Source organism: Hyla sarda, chromosome 2 (genome assembly GCF_029499605.1).
Source record: "Hyla sarda isolate aHylSar1 chromosome 2, aHylSar1.hap1, whole genome shotgun sequence".
Lineage (NCBI taxonomy): Eukaryota > Metazoa > Chordata > Amphibia > Anura > Hylidae > Hyla > Hyla sarda.
Window position 1 is genome coordinate 333,011,276 of NC_079190.1, and position 14,076 is coordinate 333,025,351.

Here is a 14,076-nt window from a genome sequence, read left to right on the forward strand (position 1 = left end):
ATGAGTGATGTCATTACAAAGTAATGGTTGCACAAAAAACAAGCCCTGATATGTGTCTATGGACGGAAAAATAAAATAGCTATGCCTCTTAGGCTATGTTCACATGGCGGACATTCCGCTGCTTGATTTCAAGGGGCTTCTTCTGCATTGTGCACACAGTGGAATTTCTGCGGAAGATGTTTCTGCCGCTGAAATCTCGATTTTGGCGTCTGTAAAAAAAATGACTTGTCTATTCTTTTTGTCAAATTCAATGGGAAATGCATTGCTGTCTATGAAACGATGGTCCTAGTGGCGGAATATCTGTCCGTGTTTTCTGGGCAGGCATTCCGCACATTTTACGCAGCGTGAACATGGGCTTAGAAAGCAAGGAGGAAAACGTGAAAACGCAAAAATGAAAATGAACTGTGTCCTTAAGGGGTTAAAGAATACTGAAAAACTAAGGTAAAAAATCCCAAAAGACGACTATAAATAAAATGGAGCCAAGCCGTGACCCTGTCACATGGGCTTTTATTCACGTCTGCCCCATACACGCCCACTGTATACTTTTTAGGGGAGATTTATCAAAACCTGTCCAGAGGAAAAGTTGCTGAGTTGCCCATAGCAACCAATCAGATCGCTTTTAAATTTTTAACAAGGTCTCTGCAAAATGAAAGAAACAATCTGATTGGTTACTATGGGCAACTCAGCAACTTTTTAATAAATCTCCCCCAATGTCCAGGCTCCAAGCGCCATAAGGTGACATGACTGGACCATAGGATGATGGCGCTCTCCCTACATACAGTCCTGACCGTATCCTAGTGTAGAGACGGCACAGTCCAGGAGAGGGCGCTCCACCTAACAGGGTGCAGCTACGTCCTGACCGTATCCTAGTGTAGAGACGGCACAGTCCAGGAGAGGGCGCTCCACCTAACAGGGTGCAGCTACGTCCTGACCGTATCCTAGTGTAGAGACGGCACAGTCCAGGAGAGGGCGCTCCACCTAACAGGGTGCAGCTACGTCCTGACCGTATCCTAGTGTAGAGACGGCACAGTCCAGGAGAGGGCGCTCCACCTAACAGGCTGCAGCTACCTGGGAGAGCGCGCAGTTACAAGCCTCATCACTAGGGGCCGCTGGATCCCCGTCACCAGGCGCTAGCGTGAAATCTCGCGAGACTCCATGAGTCAGCGGGCCCGGCCGGTGTCCCTTTCATTGTTGTTTTGATCCAGTGTAGTGCCTGCTCCAATGATGCTGCGGCTCCGCTGTAAGACCCGGGAGGGCACTCACCTTCTGCAGGGGCTGAGCGACCTCTCCAGTGTTCGGGAGCTGAAGGAGCAGATAGCCGGGGTGACCGGGATCTCGGGGCCCACTCAGCGAGTCATGGTGGGGTACCCCCCGGCCAGTCTGGACCTCAGTGATGGGGATGCCACCCTCCGAGACATGCCAATCAAATCAGGTGAGGGCGACCAAAGCATCATACATACCACCTCTCTGGACTGTTATGCTATGGGTGAGGTTCACAGGCTCCTTATAATTTGTCTATGGCAGTGTTTTCCAAACAATGTGTCTCCAGCTGTTGCAAAACTACAACCCCCAGCATGCCCGGACAGCCAAAGGCTGTCCGGGCATGCTGGGGGTTGTAGTTTTGCAACAGCTGGAGACACACGGTTTGGAAAAAACTGGTATGTGGGTGCTATAGAGGGCACTGGGGGAGCAACCAATCAGATTTCTTCTTTCATTTTAAAAAAGACCTCTGAAATATGGAAGAAGTAATCTGGTTGCTATGGGCAATTGCACCCTTCTTCCGCGCTGTCTCCTTAAAGGGGTACTCCGCCCCTAGACATCTTATCCCCTATCCAAAGGATATGGGATAAGATGTCAGATTGTCGGGGTCCCGCTGCTATCATTACTGCACAGAGTGAGTTCGCTCTGCACGTAATGACGAGCGATACGGGGGACGGAGCAGCGTTATGTCACAGCTCCGCACCTCGTGACGTCACGGCCCGCCCCTTTCAATACAAGTCTATGGGAGGGGGTGTGGCGGTCGTCACGCCCCCTCCCATAGACTTGCATTAAGGGGACGGGCCATGATGTCACGAGGGGCGGAGCCATGACGTAACGCTGCTCCGTCCCCCGTATCGCCCGTCATTACGCACAGAGCGAACTAGCTCTGTGCTGTAATGATAGCGCGGTGCCGCAGCGGGGATCCCCAGGGTCCCCAGCAGCGGGACCGCGGCGATCTGACATCTTATCCCCTATCCTTTGGAAAGGGGATAAGATGTCTAGGGGCGGAGTACCCCTTTAAGGCTTCTTTCACACTGCAGTGTGAAGTCCGTCGGGGGAACCCGTGAAGAATAACTGGAGAAAAAAATACTGCTAGCGACGTCTTTTTCTCCCGCTATTCCCGTCAAAAAACAGCTCCCGATGGACCCCATAATAGTAAATGGGAGCCGTCGGGACACGTTGTGCCCCGTCACGGGAATGGCCGTTATAGGAACACAAAGAGACTTTAATGGCCATTCTTGACTGGGTGCAACGGCAGTGTAAAGGGGGTCTTAGGCTCCTTTCACACTATATTATTGTTCCGTTTAGGAATTTCCGTCAGAAGTTCCGTCACTATATCGGGGAAAATCGGCCATTTGTAACTGCCAGTTTGCACCCGTATATGCCCGTAATTCCTTACAGACGTTATATAGTGACGAGACATCGTGGCGGAAAAATTACTGCATGCAGTAATTTTTCCGCCACGATGTCCCGTCACTGTATCACGTCCGTAATGAATTACGGGCATATACGGGTGCAAACGGGCAGTTACAAAACCCCATAGGCTGCAATGCGATTTAGTCGCGGCCGTCAGGGGTTTTGTAACGGCCGATTTTCCCCGATATAGTGACGGAAGTTCCTAAACGGAACAATAATATAGTGTGAAAGGAGCCTTAGGCAGCCACTCTTTCTGGGGGTCTCCATGGGACTCATTGATATGGTCTGGAATCTGCGCTTATGTCCACGGCTATATGCTCCACTGGTCCATTGTTGTACTTTCTCATAGAGGTCAATGTACCACCAGTCAACAAGACAGGACCCAGCAGTCGGACCCTCACCCACCTCGGGGCACACATGCTTGGCCACTACTTTCATTTCCATCAGACTTCTATACATAAGTGCTTTACTTACTGTAGCTCTCCCATAGAGAGTGAATGACGTGGCAGAAGAGTATATACCCTGTAGCTCTATGGCACCCTGGCACCAATAGGGGAGAGTTTTTAAAACACATGCAGAGAAAAAGTTGATCAGTTGCCTATAGCAACCAATCCAATTCATTTTAAAAAGTGATCTGATCCAGTTGCTCGGGGCTATTAGTCAGCTTTGCGGGGAGAAAGCTGACAATTTTCCTTTAAGAAAAAATAATAACTAAAAGCCGATCACATCCTAAACGGGTCGGATGCAAACGGCAATGTGAACCTAACCTTAGTAATATAATAGATAGGATCACTTACTCCTGCATTTGTGGGTTTGGAGCAGGGAAAAGCAAACCAGTAGAAAAATGAAAAACAATTAAATATGTAATCAGCGTCTATCAAACTATCTAGGGGGATCAGAATCCCTTTAAAGGGTCTGATTACCGGTGACCACAGGGCCTATGGGAGGGGGTGTAACAGCTTTCATGCCCCCTCCCTTAGGCTTGCATTGAGGGGCTGAGCATGACGTCACACGGGGGCGGAGGGCTGAGCATGACGTCACGCCGCCGGCCCTGTGGTCGCCGGTAATCAGAGCCGGAGCAAACATGCTCCGGGGACTGATTTTAACTGGGGTTGCTGCGTGCAAGATCACGGGGGTCCCCAGCGGCTGGACCCCCGCGATCAGGCATCTTATCCCCTATCCTTTGGATAGGGGATAAGATGTCTAAGCGCCGGAGTACCCCTTTAAGGCAATGTTTAGATGTGGCAGATTTTCAGTGTGGATCCAACACCACAGTAGGGTTGACCTGGAGAAAAAGTTCTGCCGTCTCTGAACATTCCGGTGACTTTTAGGGATAACGCTGTCAGCTGTTTTCAGTATTTTTGTTCCATACAGGGCGGAAGCCCTATACACTGACTTTTTAGGGCAGTGTTTCCCAACCATTGAGCCTCCTGCTGTTGCAAAACTACAACTCCTAGCATGTCCGGACAGCCAATGGGCTGTCTGGGCATGCTGCGAGTTGTAGTTTTGCAACAGCTGGAGGTACACCAGTTGGGAAAACCACCAGGAATTAGTTCTATGGCAGGTTTATTGTGCTGAAGCTTTAAAACCGGGACAAAGAGTCCTGACAACTGCCTGGTCACCATACAGCGAAACCTCTCCGAAAGACTGCAGGGGCTCGCAATGTATGATGATCTTGCACATTTTTTTTCAATGCCCTTTTGTGATGTGTGATTCGTACGCCACCTATTGAGGGGCTTTGCGGGAACATTTTCTGACTGTAATGTGGCTGAAAATTCACTTTACCTAAATCACACCTGTTTTTATACCAAAGCCATACTTCCTTTTGGCCATTGAGTTACAAAAATGATTAAAACACAGTAAAGTTGCAAATCTTTTTTTTTTTTATAGCAAAATCAGGCCTGCTGTAAGAAACCGAAGGGTTAACTTGCGCTGAGAGCTTTTGTTTGGTCTTGATGCCTTGGTTAGGGTGCATTCACACCACGTTTAATACAGTCCCGTATCAGGTTTTTGATGAAGAACCGATTCCTCAAAACCTGACTAAACTGTATCAAAACGTGTGTACAAATTTTAACCGTAAGAAAAAAACGTATTTGATTTAAACTTTTCACTAAATAAATAAATAAAGTTTCACTTGTTTGATTGAAATTCCAAGAAAAAAAAAAGTGCAAAGTAAAAAACCGGATGGTTTTTCAGCCGGACAAAAAACTCTGGTAAGCTACGGGTACGGGGGAAAAAAACTGGACAAAACCGTACAAGACGCAAAACAGATGCAACCGGATGCATCTTTTGGCATACGTTTTTCAATGGAGCGTCAATGCATACGGTTTTCAATACGGTTCTGTACGGTCTTCACATTGAAAACGTATACGGGAACTGTATTGCAAAAACGTGGTGTGAATGCACCCTTACGCCTGTCTGCTGAGACTGGTCAGCTGACCTTGATTGAACACTGGGTCTGGACCTATTTAAGCTGACAGTCTACTCCCAGCCTTTGCTTGCTGAAGAGTTCTGTTTGTCTCCTAGCTAGCTTTATACTGTATCTGTGATATCTGGCATCTTGACCCTTTGGCCCTGCTCTCTGACTCTTCTCTCTGGTATTAGCGATTTTGTACCTTGACATCTCCTGGCTTTTGAGGCAGATCGTGGACATTGACTCATTGTGTGTGTTTTGTTTTGTTAGTCTGTCTGTTCCCTACTGTTCCCTGACCTGAGTCTGTATTATTGTTTTTTATTATTTTGACATTTTACACCCCTCACTTGTCTAGGGAGGGACTCGCCGTGGTTACGGACCTGTCATTTAGGGCAGGTACGTAAATAGGCAGGGACAGGGGAGTGGGCGAGAATAGTATGCACCCCTTCCCTGCACAAAATTTAGCAACTTTTTTTAGGCTAGAAAACTGGCATGAAAACCAAAACAAATTCCAATGTTTTTTTTTTTCCACATTAAAGGGAACCTGTCATCAGATTTTACTATATATAACTGGTGGCAAGTTGCTGTATTGGTTAAAATGTTCTTTCTTACCAGGTGCTCAGGTTTCCGTAACTTCTCCTGTGCCGTATTCTTATGATGCGGAAGTAGTCCCAGGGGCGCGTGGCTTACTGTAGTAGTTACCGCTGCTCCTGCCAGTATCGCTGCTTGGTATCGGCTCAGAGCAGTGACATCGGCAGGGCTCGGGCTGTCATTTACGCCAAATAGAAGTGTTTACAGCTACAGAAAGCAAAATACTCTTAGGCCTCCTTCAGGATCATTAGAATACGATGCAGAACAAGTTTATGGCCAGGTTCACACTGTGGAATCTCCGGATGGAATTTCTGCTGGAGATCCCGCGGTTGGCACTAGGACTGTGCTGACTGCATTGCTGGCCCCATAGACGGCAATGCATTTCTGAGCGAATCTACTCAGAAATGCATTGTGTATAATATATATATTGTCTATAGGGACACCCCTAGTATCTCCGGCGGAAATTCTGTCTGGAGATTCCGTTGTGTGAACCCGGCTTAAAAGTCACTTTCTTCATCAGCAAGGACCAGCAGCAGGACTTGAGCAAATGGTGAGAAAGAAGATTTTACCCTATATAATGCACTGTCACCTGTTTTTTATGGTAAAATCTCATTACATGGGCTATACTGAATAAGTGTTCTTTAACTATCATTTAGACCTTCTTAGAGCAGATCTGTTATGGACATGTTTAACCCCCTTAACGACCACGGACGTAAATGTACGTCCTGGTTGGGCGGTACTTCCCGCACCAGGACGTACATTTACGTCCTGTGTATGACCGCGAGCATTGGAGTGGTGCTCACGTCATACACGGCAGGTTCCAGCTGCTGGGCTTATGATACTACACTATCAATTTGCCTTATACCAAATCACAGTTCAGGTTTCATATCTTAAAGGGATAATCCGCTGCTCAGCGTTTGGAATAAACTGTTCCGAACACTGAAGCTGGAAGCTCGTGACATCATAGCTCCGCCCCCTCAATGACGTCGAGCCCCGCTCCTTCAATGCAAGTCTATGGGAGGTGGCGTGACAGCCGACACACCCCCCTCCCATAGACTTGCATTGAGGTATCGGGCGTGATGTCATTGAGGGGGCGGAGCTATGATGTAACGAGCTCCCGGCTTCAGTGTAAGGCATGATAAGCTAAGCTAGTGATACAAGAGGTGACACCCTTTTTGTACAGTTTATCATATACAGGCTAGGCTTCATGTCTTCTTTCTTTTTCTTTTTTTTTTAACAGGTGACACTCTTATTGTGGAGGAAGATAAAAGCAAACCTACATCTGCCTCAATACATAGTATCAATGATCGAACCATATCAAAAAGTCCACAGATTGTCAGAAGAGTAGTACCAGCCGACAATTCGTGTCTCTTCACCAGTGTGTATTACGTGGTAGAAGGCGGTGTATATGACCCGGCCTGTGCACCAGAAATGCGCAGTTTAATAGCTGAGATAGTGGCCAGTGATCCCACAAGTTACAGCGAAGCGGTTCTGGGTAAAAGCAATGAAGAGTATTGTGCCTGGATCCGCAGAGAGGACACCTGGGGAGGTGCCATAGAAGTATCAATACTTTCCAAATTTTATCAGTGTGAAATCTGCGTTGTGGATACCCAGACAGTGAGGATTGACCGGTTCGGTGAAGATGCTGGCTACAGTAGAAGAGTTCTGCTGATTTATGATGGGATTCACTATGACCCCTTGCAGCGACAGTTTCCAGATTCGGACATGCCACCTATGACTATTTTTCCCACCTCTGATGATGAGGCATTGGTGCAGGCTTTAGAGCTTGCCGATGATGCCAGAAGAAAGAGGCAGTTTACAGATGTTAACAGATTTGCCTTGCGCTGTATGGTTTGCCAAAAAGGTTTAACTGGACAGTCAGCGGCAAGAGATCATGCCAAGGAAACAGGCCATACTAACTTTGGGGAGGTGTAACAACACCTCTGCTCTGTACAATTGGTGGAAGCTACCTCACGTGTCTGAACCCAGGTTACAGAAAGCAAGTTTGTCCTTTTCTCTGCTTTGTTCTTGGGTCGGAAAGCAGTAAAACATTCAACTTCACCGGTTACTTTGTTGTGCAGTTGTGAGCATCATATCCTCCCTTTGCATTCCGTATTCTGCAGGAGTCCACTGAAATGCCTGGGACCCAGATCAGTATTTCGGGGCCCAGTCCTTGAGCTTTGTACCTACAAGTGACTATTTCCAAGCAGGTGTTATTTATTATTTTTCAATGTTGCATGTTTAAATTATAATCTTCTATTCTAACCGTAGCACCCATTATGTGATACACAGAATTCACTTGCCTAAGGCAGCTGCATGCAAGTGTTTAAGCATTAGAATACACTATGTCTTACCGGACACCTTCTTAACTTGCTGGACTCCCATCCATTCAGGAAATGAGTTCTGTTCTGTCATATTTGCTCTAGATGAGCCTTTCTACCTTGTTACTTCATCTAAGCCCAATACACATGCTGCATCAAGTTACACTATTTAGCTGGAATTAAGTGCCGATGCTGGGACAGGGAAGAACTGTGCTCCCATGATATGTGTTTTATATGCACTCATGCCTGAACTTTTTTTCTTTTCTTTCAAGTTTCACCAATGCGATCTCCAGGGACAGTCATGTTACTTTTATTAATAATATGAAACTGTGACAATCTATAGGGTATAGGGTGTGCAAAAGAAAAGTGCAGCATTGGTAATAGTATTGACATGATTTCCTTTCAGACTAATGCTCCCACTAGGGCTGGGCAGTATGGGCAAATATATGTATCGCGGTATTTTTGTAACTTATGGCGGTTCCACGGTGCATAGCGTTATCCCCCCACCCCATCCCCCCAAATTATCAGCCCAGCGGTGTCCCAATCAGGGTACTACTCACATGTCACCCGCAAGCGCTGCCTCCTGATCCCTCTTTGTTTGTTGCGGCCGCCGGCGCTGACACTCTCTATAATGTACGGGATCCCTATTCCCGGGCTGCAAAAGGTAAACAAAATAAACTAACGCATGTTCCGACGTCGGCCTTGCGCTGGGGACGTGAACATCGGAGAGCCATCAGCCTATTACTGGCCGCAGCGATGTTCCGCCTCGGCCGTTGATAGGCTGAGCCCACTGTCATGTAAGAAGCTGGCTTCTTACATGACAGTGGGCTCCGCCTATCACCGTCCAAGGCGGAACATCGCTGCGGCCGGTGACAGGCTGACGGCTCTCCGACGTTCCCGTCCCCAGCCTAAGGCCGACATAGGTGCGTTAAAGTTTATTTTGCTTACCTTTTGCAGCCCGGGCATAGGGATACTGCACAGTATAGAGTACCGGCGGCCGCAGCAAACAGGACGAGGAGGGCAGCGCTTGCGGGTGATATGTGAGTATTTACCCCGATGGGGATGTTGGCTGATAATTAATATTGGGGGGGGGGGGGGGGCTAGGAAATACCATTATATACCGTGAAACCGCCAAAAGTTTAAAAAATACTGTGATACACATATTTGGTCATACCGCCCTGCCCTACTGCAGACTACAGTATTAGACAAGTGGATGAGATTTTATCTCTGCAGACATTTTCTGTGAAAAAAGACCCATTGTGTTGATTTTTTTTTTTCATTTAAAAACAAAAAAAACCTAGTGTGTCATTTTCTGTTGTAGGGGGAATCCATAACACATCCACACTCTATTGACTTCAGTGGAGAGAGGAAGGAGGAATCTGCAATAAAGCGTAATGTAAAATTGTTGCAGGTTACCTTCAGATCTACAACTAAAAAAAAAAAATATTCAAATTCCCTCTGGAAAATCCTCAGTTTGGTGTAGAAATCCCTGGGCATTGTGTGTGGATTTTCTGCAGAAAGTACCACAAAATTCCCAACTTGGTAAAATAGCGTCTCTCTAATTGATACGTGTGTAAGCCCAGCGTACGTTGTGAATAATGGCTGAAGAATGCCTACACAATCCCAGTATGTTATTATCTCCTCAATCTGTACAATCTGGATAATGATATGTATGGTAACTTAAGTACCCAAACTAGGTCTTGGATTATGGCCTAAATATAATGCAGAGGTGGAATGTTTACTGACCCAGTTCCATATACTTAAGTTATGATGAGGATATTTTTTTGGAGGTGCCTGAGACTTGCTGCTCACAATTTTGTCTGTTCACTTATGTATGAAAAAGGAGCCTCCGAGTTACAAAATCCTGATATAAGCTATAGAACATTCAACCTCATTGCAAAGTGTTAAAAAGCGGTGTCATGGCTTACATAAAGGTCAGGTTAGGCTATTTGCAAACAGTTTTCCCCTTCCCGATTCTCCATGCACTTCACAAAAAATAGGATGGGCATAGATGGCAAGGGATTGGAGAAATGAGTGTGCCTGAAGTTGGGAGGTTTGTATTACCCTGACACCGTAGATCAGTTGATATGCTGGTTTCCGGTATCAGCTTTATGCCGCCACAATCCTTTTTATTATAAGCTGTATTTATTGGAAAAGTTTAGAATTTATTGTTTCACTGTATATATCACTATTGTAAAAAAATAGGGCTAAAGAACCTCAGTTCTCCTTATCGTGCAGATTTGGGTTTTTTCAGCCTGTTCTTCACACTAGCATCACAGACGTCTTAAAGGGGTACTGTGGTGGAAATGGTTTTATTTTTTTTTTTTTTTAAATGAACTGATGCCAGAAAGTTAAACAGATTTGTAAATTACTTCTATTTAAAAATCGTAATCCTTCCAGTACTTTAGCAGCTGTATGCTACAGAGGAAATGTATTTTATTTTTGAATTTCATTTTTGTCTTGTCCACAGTGCTCTCTGCTGACACCTCTGTCGGTGTCAGGAACTGTCCAGAGAAGCATAGGTTTGTTATGGGGATTTTCTCCTGCTCTGGACAGTTCCCGATACAGGCATCAGGTGTTAGCAGAGAGCACTGTGGACAAGACAAAAAAGAAATTAAAAAAGAAAAGAATTTCCTCTGTAGTATACAGCTGCTAATAAGTACTGGAAGGGTAAAGGATTTTTTTAATAGAAGTCATTTACAAATCTGTTTAACTTTCTGGCACCAGTTGATTTAAAAAAAAAAAAGGTTTCCACCTGAGTACCCCTTTAAGCATTAAGTGGGTTCATGACTATCCTTTGATGTCAGAAGAGCAGTGGAATGTAAACCTATTGACTCTTTCACTTAGGCCCCTATTACAAAGAGATGTGAAGCCGACGGCCAATGATTTTTGTTAAGTTGCAAAGATCTGATCTTTAACTGATCGCTGGCCCTATTACACAGAGTAATATCGGTCTGTTTTGGCTGAAAATTGTCCCGAGTAAAAGGGCCTTTAGATCAAGTCCTATTAACTAAGATTGTAAAACCTCTTTCAAACTTCACAATGACAAACCAAAAGCCAAGTTTTCTTGTCCTATTTCTTTTTTTTATATTTTATTATTTAGACCTCCATCTGTTTCTTAAATAATGGGACTCTAGTGCTCCTCTGAACCCTTATACCCAATCAGCACCACTTAGATTTCAGGTACTTTGCTGAATCCTTTATGTAAGTCTCTGACGCCAAATGAGGGGGAGTGCTTAGTTTTGGAAATTAGCAAAGGTATAGTACAAAGTAGGTTGATGAACTAGTTTCTCATTTTGCAGTACCATTAGCAGCATTACCCCTGGCTTTCACCTATGTAGATTACTGCATTGAAGAAACTTAAATCACCTGCCTCTGGTTTTCTCACACTTGTAAAAAACTGAGGTGCGGGTTCTAGACACAGCCACTGAGGTTTTATTATCCTATCTTTCATAATATCTCTTAAAGGGGCACTTCGCCGAAAAACATCTTATCCCCCTATCCAAAGGATAGGGGACAAAATGTCTGATTGTGTGGGCCCTACCACTGAGGACTCCTGCGATCTCCAGCGCGGCACCCCTGTCATCCATGCACGGAGAGAACTCTGCCCTGTGCCAGATGACTGGCGACTACTATTCATGTCTATAGGAGGAAGTGTAACGGCTAGATACTATCCGTCACGCCCCCTCCTATAGACATGAATAAAGGGGGCGTGGTGTCACGAACAAGGAAGCTCCAAGCTTACATGCTCCGGATGCCACTGCTGCCGGCCCGGGACCCCCACGATCAGACTTCTTATCCCCTATCCTTTTTAATAGGGGATAAGATGTTTTTCAGCGGAGTACTCCTCTTTTAAAGTGAATGTATCACCTACATTTTCTTTTCTGATAGTTATTATTATTATTATTATTGAATATTTTTTTTATTATGGGTTATTGGGACAGCTATCATGGCTAAGCGTTTTCCAAAGCATTAGGAAAGCTCTTCATAGCAAGCCCCTCAATAGACTGCAAGGGACCTTATTGACTTGTACAACATGACCATGCAGAGATTGTTGTGTAGGGAGGGTGGAGGCTGAGCTCTGATGGTCACCTATTATAAATAGCCTGATCCCATCTCATCTATATACTGAAATGCTTTTAGGTGACTGCTGAGAAGTGATCTCTACAGAACAAGAAGTCTTTGCTTAATATTAGACCTAATGACCAGAGGGAATTCTGGGAGATTTCAGGATTGTCGTATAATACAGATAGTAAAATTGAAAATTAGAACAAACAAAACAGAAAAATCTAAAATATTTAATATACAAACATCATTTTATGATGGGACAATACCTTTCAAGGGCACCTTTGGTGAACACTAAATTTCGCCAGTCTTTATTTGCTGTCTTTTTCATAATAGGATCTCCCCCAGACTTCTAGCAAAGAATAACAGAACTGTATAATCTTATCACCATACAGTCACCTTTCCCTTTCAGCACAGAAAAACTGGATGAGAATATGTAGATATATTTTAGTGCCACCATAGTTTAAATTGTTCCCTTCATCGTGTTGTTACTAAACAAGTCAACCTGAATGTAGCTACAACTGCACCAAACTGTACCACTTCTGGACACTTGTACCCATCCATAATCTTGACGCAATTTGCGTCTATACTTGACAAATGCTTGAATTGTATGCCTTCAGATGGTGCACGATCCCTATACTGTATTGTGAATGTCTCTATGGCATAGCCTTAAATAGCAATGAACACAGTTTGTTCCTAATCTGCCTGTATTACATACTCATTGTGTATGTGGTGGAGATGGATTCATCCTCCGCCAGAAGTATTTTAGATTTCTTGACAGTTTGAACAGGTTATGGTGTTGCTTTGTTGTGCACCATAGTGTTCAGTTTACATGTACACAATACTGTACATAATACTATGCTGATTTTATCTTCGGTGCTGCTTTATCGGAGCTGCTTCACACTGAATTTTACCTTGAACAGTTTTTGATAAAAAGACAGTGACTTGCTTTGTGTGTTGGTTTTGCTCTGATATAAATAAAGTCACTATTTAATCAAATGTGTGTTATGTGATAAAGTGCATCTATTGTCCAGCTAGTAACCCCTTAAGGACTCCGCCTATTTGGGCCTTAAGGTCTTTTTCCTCCTCGCCTTCTAAAAATTATATCGTAACTTTTATATTTTGATCCACAGATGAGTATGAGGGCTTGTTTTTTGCGGGACCAGTTGTCCTATGTAATTACATCATTAATTTTACGTTAAAGGGGTACTCCGGCGCTAAGACATCTTATCCCCTATCCAAAGGATAGGGGATAAAATGCCTGATCGTGGTGGTCCCGACGCTGGGGGCTGAAGCGTTGTGACTTCACGGCCTCGCCCCGTGTGACGTCATGCTCCGCCCCTCAATGCAAGCCTATGGGAGGGGGCGTGAAACCCCACGATCAGGCATCTTATCCCCTATTCTTTGGATGGGGGATAAGATGTCTTAGCGCCGGAGTACCCCTATAAAATGTATGGGGCAACAAAACAAAAATACTATTTGTGTGAGGAAATTGCAAAGAAAGCCGCAATTTAGCAAATTTTGGATTATTTTTTTTTTCACACTACAATTTATGGTAAAAATTACATGTTTTCTTTATTCTATCAATACGATTAAAATGATCCCATCTTTACATACATTTCTATTATACCACTTTAAAAAAATCTTAAACTTTTTAACCAAATTAGTACATTTTAAAATCCCTCTATTTTGACGACCTATAACTTTTTCATTTTTCCGTATAAGCGGCGGAATGAGGGCTCATTTTTTTGCACCGTGATCTGTAATTTATATTTATCTTATTTCCCCATCGGAGTTGTTGATTTACTCTTCCTTCTTATTTATACTAGTTGTCCTAGTTCCTCCGTTATTTGTTCCCACATCAGACTTTGTTTTTGGCAGGTAAGAAAAGAAACATTTTAAAGATGTTGGGACAGATTTATTAAAACTTTAACATAATGTTTTATATACATATATAAAAACTCTAGTCACCTGCAATTCTCCAGTGATGCTTCTGGTATCCTGCTTCGG

At 44.4% G+C, this 14,076-nt stretch overlaps 1 protein-coding gene across 1 annotated transcript; it reads left to right on the forward strand.

Annotated features, from left to right (window-relative positions):
* The first annotated feature begins 681 nt into the window (after positions 1-681).
* YOD1 (YOD1 deubiquitinase) lies at positions 682-8,721 on the forward strand. Its single transcript, XM_056557984.1, has 2 exons — positions 682-1,432; positions 6,921-8,721. Exons 1-2 carry the CDS (start codon positions 1,222-1,224, stop codon positions 7,613-7,615), a joined length of 906 nt encoding a protein of 301 aa, XP_056413959.1. The 5' UTR covers positions 682-1,221; the 3' UTR covers positions 7,616-8,721.
* Positions 8,722-14,076: the final 5,355 nt, after the last annotated feature.

Bases quoted from the DNA above. Each gene is read 5' to 3' on its own strand.
- YOD1 (XM_056557984.1), top strand. From the start codon at position 1,222: ATGATGCTGCGGCTCCGCTGTAAGACCCGGGAGGGCACTCACCTTCTG. The intron at 1,433-6,920 runs GTGAGGGCGACC...TTTTTTTAACAG, and splicing joins AGACATGCCAATCAAATCAG to GTGACACTCTTATTGTGGAG.